This window comes from Pyrus communis, chromosome 8 (assembly GCF_963583255.1).
Source record: "Pyrus communis chromosome 8, drPyrComm1.1, whole genome shotgun sequence".
Lineage (NCBI taxonomy): Eukaryota > Viridiplantae > Streptophyta > Magnoliopsida > Rosales > Rosaceae > Pyrus > Pyrus communis.
Window position 1 is genome coordinate 23,118,283 of NC_084810.1, and position 16,125 is coordinate 23,134,407.

The window sequence follows — 16,125 nt, forward strand, 5'->3', positions numbered from 1 at the left end:
ATACGATGGGCATCTTCTTCCCATGCCCAACGGCCCCAACCTGTTTTTTTTTTTTTTTTTAAATTAAACAAAACAAGATAATTAATGTCCTTATCAATTTTTTTGTAAATAGACAATTTTGTAATTAAAAAAATCATTAAAAGATAAGTGAGAAAATAAGATATTGGAATACGAATAACATCACTCTTCTTTAAACGGAATTCTCACTATTGGAATTTCTCCTTTTATGGTGGCCAAGTTTTTGTTTAGTGGAAAATACTGACTTTTCAACAGAGGCGGCAAGCAAGCTTTGGTTGTTTTCTTTTCGGTTGCTTTGTTGCTTAGTTTTAGGAAAATGTTAACATCAGTTGCAAACATCCGTCCATGTGAGCTGAGGCAAGTGCTAGGATCAATCACAATTACACATTTTTACTGATCATGGATATTCACGCTTGTTTCAACGCGCACCTGCGTGATTGATCCTAGCACACTTTTATAGACTTAAGAAGCTTCACTTTAATTTGAAGATGAAAAATCAAGCTTGAGATTAATTTACAGGATATGACTTGTAAGCCCAATGTAAAACACAACCCCCTTCTACTTTCTTACAAGTTACAACAATGAACGCAAAGAAAGAGATTGTGGGTACAACTATACAGTAATTTACGAGTTAAGAGAGGGGAACTGTTATTAGCACTCCAAAAATCACTAGCACTCCACAAATTTCTATCTCAAAGATTTTTGGAGTACTAATAACACCTCCTTAAGAGAGACTTGGTAAAAACTAAAATTACAACAAAATTTCATCCATGTCGTCATAAAGTACCCGTATGTCCGACTTTGATGCGACGATATTCCACTAACCGCGTAAATGAAAACCACTAAGGTCTGCAAATTCAAATGGAAACTACAGAGGTATCCAAATTCAAAAGAATTCGACAACGATGAATTTAAAGATACAATGGACAAATTCAAATGACCTACTCACAAATTATTCTTCTACCTTTTCAATGGAAACATAATCTTCTACCTCTTCCGTAAAAGCGTCATCTTCTACTTGTTCAATGAAAAGGTCATCTTCTAAGTCCATTGCTATTTTTTTACTTTCTCTGAATAAAAGGAGATGAAAATATGAGTTAGGGTTTAAGGTAGACAAATTGTCTCCCATGCCCAACAGCCCCAACCAATTTTTTTTTTATTTTAAAATTAAGCAAAACAAGATAATTAATGTCCTTATCAATCTTTTTGTAAATGGACAATTTGTAATTAAAAAATTCATTAAAAGGTATGTGAGAAAATAAGATATTGAGATGGGAATAACATCACTCTTCCTTAAATGGAATTCTCACTATTAGAATTTCTCCTTTTATGGTGGCCAAGTTTTTATTTAGTGGAAAATACTGACTTTTCAACAGAGGCGGCAAGCAAGCTTTGGTTATTTTCTTTTTGGTTGCTTTGTTGCTTAGTTTTAGGAAAATGTTAGCATTAGTCGCAAACACCTACCCATGTGAGTTGATGTAAGTGCTAGGATCAATCACAATTACACGTTTTTACTGATCATAGATATTCACGCTTGTTTCAATGCGCACCTGCGTGACTGATCCTAACACACTTTTATGGACTTAAGAAGCTTCAATTTAATTTGAAGATGAAAAATCAAGCTTGAGATTAATTTACAGGATATGACTTGTAAACCCAATGTAGAGCACAATCCCCTTCTACTTTCTTACAAGTTACAACAATGAACACAAAGACAAACACTGCGAGTACAACTATAAAGTAATTTACGAGTTAAGATAAAGGAACTGTTATTAGCACTCCAAAAATCTCTAGCATTCCAAAAATTTCCATCTCAGAGATTTTTGGAGTACTAATAACAGCTCCCTAAGAGAGACTTGGTAAAAACTAAAATGACAACAAAATTTCATCCATGTCGTCATAAACTACCCATGTGTCCGACTTTGACGCGACGATATTCCACTAACCGCGGATAACTGCTTCAGATGGGTAAGAGCATCCTGAGCCTGTCTCTTGGTGTTCGAATTGCCGTGCTTGAAGGCTTCCACCAATGCCCAAACCAGAGCCTGGTTTAGTGAATGTCTATGGTTTTCGACTCTCAACACTTTCTCTATGATCCAAGTTGTTCGCTCCTGAAGCTCGCCCGGTCGAACTGCCCTGAAAAGGTTAATCACAGCGTCAATCACACCCAAATCTTCGAGCTGGTCAACTGCTCTTTTGAAGCTGCTAGAAGTTTCTATTACAAGAGTGGACAGTGCCTCCACTGCAGCAATCCGAACACTGGTGTCCTCGTCGTTCAGTAGATCAACGAGGGTTGTGATGGAGTTGCTCTTTAGCAAGCACAACTGACTGTCTTCTTCACATGAAACATTGTGTATTGGACACCTTGGTAGTTCTACAGAAGAGCTTCCACACATGAAGACCAAATACGAAAAGAATCCATGGGGAGGTCGTGGTTCTGATTCCGCAGCAGCTAGGAACCCTCCATATTCCGACAAGTTTTTCAATCCAAGGGCAGCTAGTTGTCTCACTCTTGGGTTTGAAGGATAGATAAGATGATCGTGGAAAATAGTAATAAGGCTATGCTCTTTGAATGTGCCAAGAGTTTGCCGGTCAGGTTTCCTTGTAATGTGAAGTAAAAGACCAAGAAGACCCTCCAACAAGTTTGATGCAGGTCGTGAAATCCTCCCGCTGGAAGCTTGGCGCTGGCTTTTAAGAGTAGTAACTGTCCAATTTACAAAACTAACTCCAAGAAGTGTTTTCACTTCATTTTCCGAAAGAGAAAGGTTCGCAAGTATGCATGCGGCATCAGATCTCTCACTATCTATTGATTGGTGGTCTAATAGTTTGTCTTGTAACAGGGGAATCCTGTTCGAAAGCCTTAGCTCGTTAGCTATATCTTCACCACACCTTTCTGAGAGTAGTCTTGTAAGCCTAAAAGCATGAATCCTGTGTTCAACTTCTGGGTGTTCAAGAAATGGTAAAATGGTTTTAATCCCTTCCCCAGATATTATATGACGAGCCACCGACTCTGCAAATAAAAACAATAAAACATGGGTCTCCTGTTAAAGTTTGCCAATTTGGCAATTGTCTTTCATGATTTGCTTACGAGAGATATTCTTATGCCAGAAACATCTAAAATTCACAACCAAAAATGTAAACAGAAACCATTTCTCAGCAGATATTTTGCCCTGCAATGGATTGCATATTCCTGGACATTCTGGTTTTGCGATTTGAGATGTATTAATTAGCATCGGCAATCTCACACATGAATATATCAGCGGCACAAAACTTTAGGTTATTAACTTATTCTTGGAAAGCCAATTAAGGAGATCATCTTTGTTTTCATAATGTCATTGATGCAAAACCAACGCTCCGATAATATATTTGGCCTTTCTATATATACAATAACTAGCCATATTAGGATTCCGTTTGAACTGGCATCAATTTCCTAAGGTAAAGAAAGCCACAATTTTCCTGATTCAATTTCCAGAAAAATAAAGCAAAATGACTTAAAAGGCTATAACTTACTGAGAAGTGAACATAAAACAAATGTAGGCAAGTTCAATTTATACGAGGTACTCCTTAGAGATTGATATAGCAAGATATGTATATATGAAAGCATGGCTCAATTATTACTTATGTGATGAAAACTTACGTGATGCCTGTGGAGACGATGCAATTCCATATAGGATGTGGAGAATAGAAATTTGACATTGAGGAGATGCAAGTGGTAAAGATCCCACAAGACTATAAATGAATGATTCTGACTGCATGGAATGCCCTTCCTTGTCAGCATATGCCAATTCCCAGTGCCCTGAATTTGACACTATATTTGCAATTGTTGCTGCAGCCAATTCTTTGAGTTCTGGTGAAGTATCCTGGTGTATAAAAAGGATAGCTGTAAGAGAAGGAAGTACAGCAGAATCAACGAGGATGGTTGCATTGTCATCTAGACTTGACAAGTTGTACAACGCTTGCAAGCTTGCTGCTCTTCCTTCTGGCTTAGATAGCATCTCAACCAGTATTTTCGCACTTCGCCTAGCTATTTGTTCCTTGCTGCTATTTGTCAAGGTCATACTTCCCACCAAAGATGCCATTTCAATTTTGGCACCATCGGAACCTGTTGCCTTAAAGAGTTTAGATTCTATGCTAACATGTGAAAATAAAATCACACCATACACTGCAGACCATTGTTTAAACTTGCAAAATTGAATTGAATTTCCAAATTAATGTAATCCATGACAATGTAATGATTTTCAGATTGAAAAACAAAAGTTAGTACAAGACAAACCTTCACAAAGTCGAGTAAACAATGGTTCAAATCTCCCTGCCGCAGCCAAATGCTGAACATTAACCTCCACCTTCTCCATCCACTTTAGTACCTCCTCAGCCAATTTGGATAAACCAGGATGCTCGAGGTTTCCTGCCATACTTGAGAGAAGAACCAGCGCGCCTTTCTCTGATGCAATTTTAATGCAACAAGCTTCATCACTTGAGAACTCAAGTAAAAGTTTCACAGCATACTCTCTCTCTCTCTCCGAGCTCCCGGTAAGACTATGTATGGCCAATCTAGTGATACCCTCTTGAAGCATGATTTTCTAAAAATGTTTGACAAATTCTTTCAGAAATTAGTAAACATCTGAGGCACCCACAAGGGCCAACTAGAAACAAATATCACTATGCCATACTGTGGAAAAGAAATGGAAGTTCTACACTGTCACGAGAAACTGCAATTTCAAACTTCAAATTCCATACAGAGCAAAAACTTTACCATGAAGAGCGTAACTTGATTGAAAAATACAAAAACCACAGCACGAGGGGTATAACTTGATTGAAAAATGTGAAAACTTCGGCATGAAGAGTATAACTTGATACAAAACCCAAATAAAACTGCGATAAAGTGATAAACCCACCTTGCTTTCTTCATCCTTGGCCATGCTAAGCAAAACCATTAGAGCTTTGCTCCTCAAATATGTCCCGATACTCTTGGAACTGTTCCTGAGCATCTTAACAATAAGAACAAGAATGCCACCATTCCTAACTCTATACCGACAATTGGGATACTCCTCCGAGATGTTATACACATTATCCAGCACTCCCTCCACACAATCCACCGCCGGAGGCTCTTTACTCAGATGCTGAGCTGAAATTTTCACCACAATATCAACATTCCTATTGACCCACTCCTCTATAGCTCCGGACAATCCAATGTTCGGCTTCACCTCCAGCGACTCGAGAACTTGACCCGTGACCGGACAAGTCGGGTCACGCCCGTCTTCCAAACACCGCTCGAACCAGTAATTAATGGCGGTCCGCTCGTACGTCTGCGACGACTGGAGCACTACCGGGTCCCGCATCACCTCCTTCGTCAGCGGACAGAGAAAGTTCTTAAACGGCTGAATGTGAACGTCGTCTTCGAACTCCATTCCCTTCTTCCAAGCCGAGAAACTGGGACGCTGCACGGCCAAGTTGTTCAGAATATTCTCCAACGACCACAGAATCCGCCGTTCCGACGCCAAATTGGACCCTGCGACGTCGTTTTTGAGAAGCCTGATCTGCTTCGAGAGCTCGTCGTGATTCTCAGCATCGATCCCTAGCCCTCGGGCTAAGTCCATGATTATCGCGCTCTCCACTGCTTTGCTGGTCTTCGATTGAGTTGCTAATCCTTCTTTCTGCAGAATGTGATGAACTCGTTCTTCCTTCTCCGAAACCTAAAATCCGATTCAAAACCCCCAATTTTCAAAATTCGCGTTCAAAAATTTGAATCGAAGATGAACTGAAGTGAGGTCACTACTTACTGTGAAGTGAGCTTGCTTCATGTCTCTGGAGAGATCGGCGATCTTCTTGCAAAGATCGGAGAGGTTGAGGTCCTGAACCGCAGCGTCGAGGAGGGCGAGCCAGCCGGAGATGGAGACTGTGCGGTCGCGGAGGGAGGAGCAGAGGGAGAGGCAGTTGATGAGGACGGAGATTTTGCCCTTGGTTCTGTAGAACGACAGAGTTTCGAGTGCGGAGGCGAGGTCGGCGGCGATGCCCTTCAGGGCAGTGTGGGCGGAGGGAGGGAGGGAGTCGAGCGATTGCGTGGCGCGGGTGAGGTGGGTGAGTGACAGCTGAAGGCGGTCAGCAAAGCCGGAGAAGCGGCGGGGGAGGTCGAAGGGAGAGTGGCGGTAGTGATCGGCGCAGAGCTCGGCGAGCGAGGTGTTGATTGAGTCTAGTGCCGACGAGACGGAGGACGACGACGACGACGACGTCATTGCATTGCCGCGTTCGCCTGTCGGAGTTGGGGTTCCGGGGACTGGAGCGAAGGTCAAACTTCGAGTGTTGACTTGAAGCGGAGACTCGCGCGGCACACTGGCTTCAAAGATTCAAGCTCAAGTTCCCATCCGACGGTTATAATTAATTTAATATTAAAAAAAAAATTTGAAAAACCGCCGTAGAAACGTTGCAGTTGAAGTTTCAACAAAGGCGCCAAAGACCAAAGACGAAAGCGATGGAAGTTATTAACAGTAGTATTATCTTCAAAGAGGAAAGTGATGGAAGTTATTAACAGTAGCATATGGGCGCACCAAAGTGTGTGAGAAAATTTTTTATTTTTGTTTTTGAAATAAAAGAATAGAGGAAGAGAGTGATAGAGAATGTGAGAGTGAGAAGTTTTTTTTAATTTAATTTTTTTATTATTATTTTTAACTAGAGATACATTAGGATTACATGTATGTGAGGTTTTGAAAGAAAAAAAGCAAAATTTGATGGTGTGAAATTACATTTCTGCCCCATATTTCTTATTCATGTTCTTTTTTAATTAGAGGGTTAAAATGGTAATCTCATAGAGTTTTGGTTGACAATTGGTGTTTTATTAATTAGTAGAAATTAGCATTTCTAAACACATTTTTTTAGAAAATGAGAAGAGAGAGGGAGAGAGAGAGAACATGGGCGGAGTTGAAGGTTTTTGTTTTTAGTGTTTTTATTTTATTTTTTAAATATTGGAGGTATTTTAACATCACATGTAGACAAAGTTCTAAAAAACGCTAGGCGCTAGTCGGGCGGTGGACAGGGGCCTAGCGCCTAGGCGGATTTATGTATTTTATTATGGAATTATTATTTGCATTCCAAAATTCTCATTCTAGATTTTTTGAATGTCAATAACATTTCCTTTTATTATATATTATTATAAAATATGAGTATATTTGTAAAATTTTAGGACTTTTTATGTTAGTTTTATAACATTTACTCAGCCCACATATTTTAATTATTATTGGGCTTTGCTTCTTTTCTTGATCAAGATTAGGTTTGCTTCTCATTTAATAAACAACCTTGTTTCTTTATATAAAAATAAATTTCTTATTCCTGATGATATAGACAAAAAATGACATAGGTGTGGCAAATGGACAGCCACATCTCTCTTCCCACAACTCTTTCCCCACTTTAATTCAGCCCGAGAACCACACAAAATCCCATAAATCTCTCTTTCTTTCTCTTTCTCGTTCTTTTTCCATAAACCTCTAGCAAAGCAACCATGGCTATATTCAGATGCGGACGTAGATAAGAGTTTCGATGCAGATGCGAGAGTTAGAGTTGCAAATCCAATGAGAGTTCGAGACGGCAAGAGTTGCAGAGCCTTCAACACTGGCAAGAGTGGAGACCGTGGAAACTGGGAGAGACGATCGACGACGATGGCCCAAAAATACCTCTTGAAGTCGCAGTGTGTGAGTGCACTGTAGTTGAGGAAGAAGAGACGAAGTGGCTGACGACGAGACTTGGTTTCTGAAATTAGGTAGCTGTAGGGCATGGGAAGTTAGAAGTTAGAAAGTTAGAATAAAGATATGATTTTTTTTTTTTTAATTTCAAAAAAAAAAAAAAAAAAGCCCCAGCTCCACTTAGCATCGTCTAACCCGCCTAGAGCCCAGCCGATTTTTTCTGGCCAATTTGCAAGAAAACGTCTCAGATGGTGACCGCTCAACGCCAAGGCCTTTTTTTAGAACACTGCCTGTAGGTGAAGTTTCAATAAAAAAAGTAAAATTTGAACCTATGAAATTACATTATTGTCTATCATTTTTTTTGTGTGATTGAAGACTAAGTAATATTTTCACCGTCTTTTGGTTGACAAATAGGGTTTCATTAATTAATAAGGATGATTACACAAATTTAAGGTTGGACAATTTAGTTAGAGCAATGGAGGCATGGATGGTTCGCTCACTCCCATTTTTTGTTGACCCAATTGTTCCGTTTGGTTCAATCTCTTGGTGGTGGCGGCAGCCTTGCGATGGAGGCGCGTCATCTGACTTGGGGGTGGCTGCTGGTTTCCTTTTCATTTTTAGGGTTTTTTGTTATTCTGAGTTGGGTCTTTTTAGGCTTTCTATTGTATTTGATTTTTCCTGATGGGCTTATATTTACTATTTAGGTTTTGGGCTGCCTTTTGAGCTCTTTTCTCCTTGTATTAGTCTTTTATTTAATGAAAGTAACTTAGTTCGACAAAAAAAAAGTTAAGAGTAGTGTACTCTTGTTCTTCAATTTGTATTGTGTTTAAAGAATATGAGAGTAAAAGGATAATATAATAACACAATCCTCTTTTGTTGATAAATATCTCAAATTATTTGAGGGTTCTTTGTATGGTTTAATATACATCATATTTCAACGATCTAACCGTTCATCTTTTAAGTTTTACTTTAAAAATCATCTCTATAAAAATCACTCAAATCTGAAATCATCCATCATTTTTTCAAAGTTTATTATGTGCAAAGAGTATTTCAGCAATCAAACTGATTTATATTCCGACTTCTAGTAGATAGTCTAGACTTTAATTAAAAATGTCACTTTTTCTATTCATGCTCACTCCGATTCCTCCATAACCTAATTTCTTCTTATTCCGATTTCAAACACATAATTCTTAATTAACTGATCTCCAAGCTCCCCGCAAACCAGAATTATTTCATAATATTTCAACATAATTGTCCAAAGAAAATGCGAATCTATAGACATAATTGGCCATCAATGTGCTAGTTATGGGCCATGAAGCCCAAATCTGTTTGAGTTACGCAGAACGACCTGAGCCCGAGGGAGATGCCCATTTACGTTTCATAAGAAATAGCAGAAGATGGTGCTTATATTGCCAAGAGAATTGCGATGTGAACAAATTTCAGTAGTGTTTCCAGTTGCAACTGTACGTACTTGCAAAGAACATCAACTGACACAGCAATACGATAATACGATGTGATGACAATGCTGCAGTTCAAGAATGAATTCGAAAAAGAAACCGAATCACATTCGTGTTCGTATAAATAGACATAGTATACGTCCTCGTTCGAAACCGGGAGGCAAATGTTCTTGGAAATGCACACCAGTAGAGTGATATTAAGGGCAGCAACAAACTGAACTAAACCAACTGATATGGCACAAAACATAGCAATCGTATCATACCTCCATCATCTCTTATACTTTATTCAACTTTCTTTTTTTTATTTTTTCGCGGGAGCGGTTCAATCGCCTCTACCAGCATTACCATCCATTGAATCCAACCGTTAACCATCACAACACTCACCGCCGCCACATCATCATTGCCACCGCAGTTTGATCCCACTTCTGCCGCCAGCATCACCGAGTAGTAGTATTCATGCTACTAGGTATCTTCGCTTCCTTGTCAAATCTAGATTTTGCTTGTATCACGCCCAAACACTAAAGTTGTAAGCCAGTTAATCACCACATAGAATCTGTTCCTCCAGCTTATGACTCGGGTTAAATACGTGCCGCGCCAAATAAACCAACTAGAGAACCCGGCCATAGATATGCCATTACCCGCCTGCAAAAAAAATTGCTACAAAGATGAGTTATCTTAGGCTTAAAGTGCGAGACCAGCGGCTTTGAAGTGGCTTGAAATTCACCTTGCTCTGTCTGAGGTCCACGAGAGCCCTGAATCTCCCAAGAGTCGCCATGCTTCCTAAATGCTTGTACACAAATGGTTCCTTGTATTTATAATCTCTTGCAGCATTCGCATGCCCTCCACCAGCTTTACCAATTTTGTTCAGTAGATTGGCCAAATATTTTCCTTGCCTCTCTGCAACCTTATAATATTTCAAACAGATATGCATAAAGATTCAGTTGCCCTTTAGCTGCAGACTGTAAAATCTAGAATCACGTTTTAAAAGCAAAGAACTTCAGTGCATTTGCCGGCTGGCTAAACCGTTAGAGTAAATACTACCACTACACAAATTTTATGGACTTTTAAACACATGGGACTCTATGAGAATAGAAAATCGAACAATTCCTAACCTGGGCCAAGGCTGGAAGGGTTGGTTTTCCTGTACTTCCAACAAAACCACTACAGTCTCCAATTGCATACACATCCTGCGCCTCAGGAACACGCAGCCACTCGTCAACCCCAATCCTGCAATTAGATAAACGGGTCAAAAAAAAAAAAGCTAACAGGATATGTCATTCTAAAGCTTACTTAACAATTTGGGTAGTAAAAATAGGGAGCAAGAATGGGAAACATGGACCAAATCATACCTTATGATATGAAAAGATTTAAAGCAGACAATGACAGATGATATTGAAATGAAAGATTTGCCTTGCAGAGGAGGAAATGGAAAAATATAAACTGAAATTTTGGGGGCAAAAAGTGAAGTAAAATGTTCACCAGAAGGTACCAAAATTTATGAAAACTCATAAGCTTAGATTTGTTAGACGCTTCAGTAGTTGAGAGGAGGAACAAACTCATTCCATTAGAAACATACTTAAGCATCACCTTCCACCAGGAGATTTTGGAAGTGGCAAGGAGTTCACCAAAGGTGATGGACCAACACCGGTAGACCATACCAAAAGACCATAAGGAACCTCTGTGCCATCATTAATAATTATTTTCTTATCCTTGACATCCTTAACAATTCCAAGGACAAGACGAACTCCTGACTGAGAGAAACAATCAAATGAGCAATGAACATACCCAGAGATTAGTGGGAATAAATTTTAGCAATCAACAACTGTAGTTTGTGGGAGATAATCTCTGAGAAATCACTCTTAGTTTTTTAATACTACTGGTGGTGCAACGATTTGAGGTTGCCATTATGTGCATAAGAAGGATTCTCGGAGATGATCTCATTTGACTAATAACAGGCCAACAGGTTCTTTTATGAATAAAATATCTCTTACCGTTGTCAGCTGTTTTGTAACATAGCGCCGCAGCTGATTGTCAAATGATGATAATATCTCATTTACCTATGAAGACAAAAACGTTACTCAGTTGTCATAGAGAAAATCTACTTCCTCATTACAATAAACAGTTTACAGATTTAAGTTTTTCCATGGACTGCATTTATATCTAATAATTTTGCAAAAGATAAGATGTGCAGGAGTATTCCAACATGGTTGAAACTTGAATCACAGAGAGAATTTAATGGACAAACCTCAATCAAGGTAACATGAATATAATTTTTCACATGAGCATATCTTTCCTGAACATCTCTCTGAATAAAGTCACTAAGTTCACCGCTGAACTCAACTCCCGTGGGACCACCTCCGACAACAACACAGTGTAGGAGTCTACTTTTCTCATCCTCTGAAACACCTACCTCCAAACCAAAATCAAATGAAATACACAATGAGATCTGATATCATGTGATTGTTGTTCTCAAGTAATTAAATCTAACTGAAGCAGTATACCAGGCACATCCGACAACATCAAGTTTAGGAGCAGCTTCCTACGGATTTCCTGGGCATGAGTGACTTCCCGAAGAAAAATTGCATGTTCTTGTACACCTTGTATGCCAAAAGTTGTTGGCCTTGCTCCCAAAGCAATTACCAACTTATCATACGCAATTTCAAATTTCCATGGCTTCAAGGGTTCAGCTCCATCAATCACTGTCTCGCATTTCACCTTCATTTCCCAAAACCAACATTCTTGCAAGTAAGGCAATCTTGAAATCCAAACATTTTGAATATTCTCTCCACCAAAACCGAAAAAAAAACTCAAATCTTTGTAGCACTTCAAATCAAGTAATTAGTTAAAACCTTAAAATTAAGCCACTTTCAGAAAGAAAAAAAAATATAAATCAAACTTTTTACCAAATATTAACAACACAGAAGCTATACCAAATATTAACAACACAGAAGCTAATTAATTAATTCACATTTTTCACTACAGAAAAGCAAAAGTTCAATCAAGTAAGAATTACCCATTGCCAAATTTTTACCCAAAAGATTCAAACTTTTACCCACAAAGTCACTAAACCAGTAAATCTAAAAATACCCACGTCACCATTTACTATCCAAGAACAAAAAAAAAAAAAAAATTGACGTGCCACATGCTTATCGGGATTGAGGCCGATACAATTGGAGAGGAAGAAATACGACCCGGTTTCTCTCGAAATAGCGGGCTGGATCCTGGCAATGGGCTCGGCGACAGACCGGAACTCCAAAGTTCCGACGCAGGTGGAGGCCAGCAACGGTGTAAACACCATGTGGTTCCTCTGCGACACACAAACGATGTCATATTGCTCGGTGTCCAGACCTTTCATGAACCGGCACCCGGCCCAGCCTGAGCCCAGGACCACCACCCGCAGCTTGTCACCGGGCATCGTGGGGCCCAGACCTGAGTAAAAGGTCGGCTGTTGATGGGTTGGAGTCGGAGCCGGAGCTGGAGTCTCATTGGTCGGACTCGAGCGAGCCGTCTCAGTGCTGAAGTGGGAGAGCAGAGTGTAGGAAAACTGGTCAGAAATTCTGGGTCAGGCCGATGATCTGGCGGTGGTGACTGAGACTTGGATGAGGCTTCTGAACCAAGACATTGCGTTCTGAAGTGTTACGACCTAGATTAGTGATAGTTAAAGCAGAGAGTGGCCCTGCAGCACAAATTTGTGTAAGCTTGAAGAAGGTGGAGCAAGTTCCAACAATTTGGTGTCGTTTTCTGCAGCTATGATGAATTTGTCGCATGTCGTTTTCACGGGGACTTCGTCAGGTGGCAGTTTAGGATCTTGATGAACAGAATGTAGAAAAGTTGATCGAAATGTCAAATCAGTTAGGTATGAGTTAGGCAGTTAGGCATGAGTAAGAGTTTAGGTTTAGAGACAGAGATAAGACAAGATGATTAATCAACATGCCTAAACTTTCACATGAACTTGCCAACACAATCACCAACAAACTTCTAATCAATTGATTGGCAACATCTTCAAACCCAATTGATTGTTGTGTTATAGCATTAAAGGTTATCAGCCTACCAATATAAGTGACAAATTAAACTAAAATAAAAGACAAAACAATATTCGGTACAAGTGATATGAGAGGCCAGTGTTTAACTTAACTAAAAGCCGGCATTTTGAGAGACTAGTGTTTATATAAGGTATTTAGTAACAGATATGAGAAAAATTTTGTTGAATCAGAAAAAAGAAGTTACAACTAGTTAAGGAGGGGACATAAAACTTACGTTATGCCTGGGGGGACGCAATTCCTATAGGATGTGGAGAATAGAAATTTGACATTGAGGAGATGCAAGTGGTAAAGATCCCAAAAGACTATAAATGAATGATTCTGACTGCATGGAATGCCCTTCCTTGTCAGCATATGCCAATTCCCAGTACCCTGAATTTGACACTATATTTGCAATAGTTGCTGCAGCCAATTCTTTGAGTTCCGGTAAAGTATGCTGGTTTATAAAAAGGATATCTGTAAGAGCGGGAAGTACAGCAGAATCAACGAGGATGATTGCATTGTCATTTAGACATGAAAAGTTGTACAATGCTTAAATGCTTTCTGCTCTTTCTTCTGGATTAGATAGCATCTCAAACAGTATTTTCAGCACTTTGCCTGGCTGTTTGTGCCGTGCTGCTATTTGTCAAGGTCATACTTCCCACCAAAGATGCCATTTCAATTTTGGCACCGTCGGAACCTGTTGCCAAAAAAAATTTAGATTCCATACTAACATGCGAAAATAAAATCACACCATACACCCCAATCCGTAGTTTTAAAAAAGGTGGATCCTTCCAGCTCTCCTGTTTTCTTATTCCATTTACTTTGTACTGAAAACTTGCAAAATTGAATTTCCAAATGTAATCCATGACAAGGTAATGATTTTCAGATTGAAAAACAAAAGTTAGTACAAGACAAACCTTCACAAAGTCGAGTAAGCAATGGTTCAAATCTCCCGGCCGCAGCCAAATACTGAACCTTATCCCCCACCTTCTCCATCTGCTTTAGTACCTCAGCCAATTTGGATAAACCAGGATACTCGAGGTTTCCTGCCATACTGAAGAGAAGAACCAGTGAGCCTTTCTCGGATGCTCTTTTAATGCAACAAGCTTCGTCACTAGAGAACTCAAGGAACAGTTTCACAGCATACTCACTCTCTTTCTCTGAGCTCCTGGTAAGACTGTATGGTCAATCTAGTGATACCCTCTTGTAGCATGATTTTCTAAAAAGGTTTGACACATTCTATCAGAAATTAGTCAACATCTGAGACACCCGCAAGGGCCAACTAGAAACAAATATCAACGTACCATACTGTGGAAAAGAAATGGAAGTTCTACACTATCAAAAGAAACTGCAATTTCAAACTTCAAATTTTCCACACAGAGCAAAAGCTTCAGCATGCAGAGTGTAACTTGATTGAAAAATACAAAAAATTCAGCATGAAGAGTATAACTTGACAAAAAACCCAAATAAAACCGTGATAAAGTGATAAACCCACCTTGCTTTCTTCATCCTTGGCCATGCTAAGCAAATCCATTAGAGCTTTGCTCCTCAAATATGTCCCAATACCCTTGGAACTGTTCCTGAGCATCTTAACAACAAGAACAGGAATGCCACCATTCCTAACTCTATACGACAATTCGGATACTCCTCCCAGATGTTGTACACATTATCCAGCACTTCCTCCACACAATCCACCACCGGAGGCACTTTGCTCAGATGCTTTTCACCACAATCTCAACATTCCTATTGACCCACTCCTCAATAGCTCCGGCCAATCCAATATTCGGCTTCACCTTCAGCTACCTGAGAACTTGACCCGTGACCGGACAAGTCAGGTCACGCCAGTCTTCCAAACACCGCTCGAACCAGTAATTAATGACGGTCCGCTCGTACGTGTGCGACGACTGGAGCACTACCGGGTCCCGCATCACCTCCTTCGTCAGCGGACAGAGAAAGTTCTTAAACGGTTGAATATGAACGTCTTCTTCGAACTCCATTCCCGTCTTCCAAGCCGAGATACTGGGCTGCCGCACGGCCCAGTTGTCCAGAATCCTCTCCAACGACAACAGAACCCGCCGTTCCGACGCCAAATTGGACCCTGCGACGTCGTTTTGAGAAGCCTGATCTGCTTGGAGAGCTCCTCGTGATTCTCAGTGTCGATCCCCAGCGCTCGGGCTAAGTCCATGATTATCGCGCTCTCCACTGCTTTGCTGGTCTTCGATCAGAGTGTGATGAACTCGTTCTTGCTTCTCCGTAACCTAAAATCCGATTCAAAATCCTAAATATTCAAAATTCGTATTCAAAGATTCGAATCAAAGATGAACTGAAGTGACGTCACCACTCACTGTGAAGTAAGCTTGCTTCATGCCTCTGGAGAGATCAAGTTGAGGTCCTGAATAGGGCGTCGAGGAGGGCGAGCCAGCCAGAGATGGCGACTGTGCGGTCGCGGAGGGAGAGGCAGTTGATGAGGACGGAGATTTTGCCCTTGGTTCTGTAGAATGACACAGTTTCGAGTGCGAAGGCGAGGTCGGCGGAGATGCCCTTGAGGGCGGTGCGGACGGAGGGAGGGAGTCGAACGATGACGTGGCGCGGGTCAGGTGGGTGAGTGACAGCTGGAGGCGTTCAGCAAAGCCGGGGAAGCGGCGGGGGAGGTCGAAGGGTGAGTGGCGGTAGTGATCGGCGCAGATGTCAGCGAGCGAGGTGCAGATTGAGTCTAGCGCCGACGAGACGAAGGACGACGATGATGACGTCATTGCAAAAGATTTTTCACCTTCCCCGCCGTACCGCGGTAAGAGAGGAGCAGGCGCCAAAGAGCAAAGAGGGAAGTGTTGGAAGTTATTAGCAGTCGTATTAAGTTTTTGCTAAACATTGCTTGGTGGCGACGTGTATCAACATCTAATCACGTATTATCACGCAAATTTAAGATTGGACAAATTAGTTAATACGCATATTAAA

At 40.5% G+C, this 16,125-nt stretch overlaps 3 protein-coding genes across 3 annotated transcripts; all 3 read right to left on the bottom strand.

Moving 5' to 3' along the window:
* Positions 1-1,602: 1,602 nt before the first annotated feature.
* Positions 1,603-6,488, bottom strand: LOC137741578 (U-box domain-containing protein 44-like). Its single transcript, XM_068481272.1, has 5 exons — positions 5,799-6,488; positions 4,914-5,711; positions 4,292-4,598; positions 3,656-4,120; positions 1,603-3,028 (listed from the first exon to the last, which is right to left on the bottom strand). The coding sequence occupies exons 1-5, from the start codon at positions 6,249-6,251 to the stop codon at positions 1,923-1,925; spliced, it is 3,129 nt and encodes a 1,042-aa protein (XP_068337373.1). The 5' UTR covers positions 6,252-6,488; the 3' UTR covers positions 1,603-1,922.
* A 2,591-nt stretch (positions 6,489-9,079) lies between these two features.
* LOC137741579 (internal alternative NAD(P)H-ubiquinone oxidoreductase A2, mitochondrial-like) lies at positions 9,080-16,083 on the bottom strand. The gene is made up of 12 exons (XM_068481273.1): positions 15,516-16,083; positions 14,666-15,428; positions 14,088-14,389; positions 13,406-13,867; positions 12,288-12,955; positions 11,650-11,863; positions 11,394-11,554; positions 11,140-11,205; positions 10,736-10,899; positions 10,261-10,375; positions 9,873-10,052; positions 9,080-9,790 (listed from the first exon to the last, which is right to left on the bottom strand). Exons 5-12 carry the CDS (start codon positions 12,561-12,563, stop codon positions 9,638-9,640), a joined length of 1,329 nt encoding a protein of 442 aa, XP_068337374.1. The 5' UTR covers positions 12,564-12,955; positions 13,406-13,867; positions 14,088-14,389; positions 14,666-15,428; positions 15,516-16,083; the 3' UTR covers positions 9,080-9,637.
* Positions 13,761-15,167, bottom strand: LOC137743170 (U-box domain-containing protein 24-like). Its single transcript, XM_068483063.1, has 6 exons — positions 14,974-15,167; positions 14,666-14,750; positions 14,475-14,558; positions 14,322-14,389; positions 14,088-14,224; positions 13,761-13,867 (listed from the first exon to the last, which is right to left on the bottom strand). The coding sequence occupies exons 1-6, from the start codon at positions 15,165-15,167 to the stop codon at positions 13,761-13,763; spliced, it is 675 nt and encodes a 224-aa protein (XP_068339164.1).
* Positions 16,084-16,125: the final 42 nt, after the last annotated feature.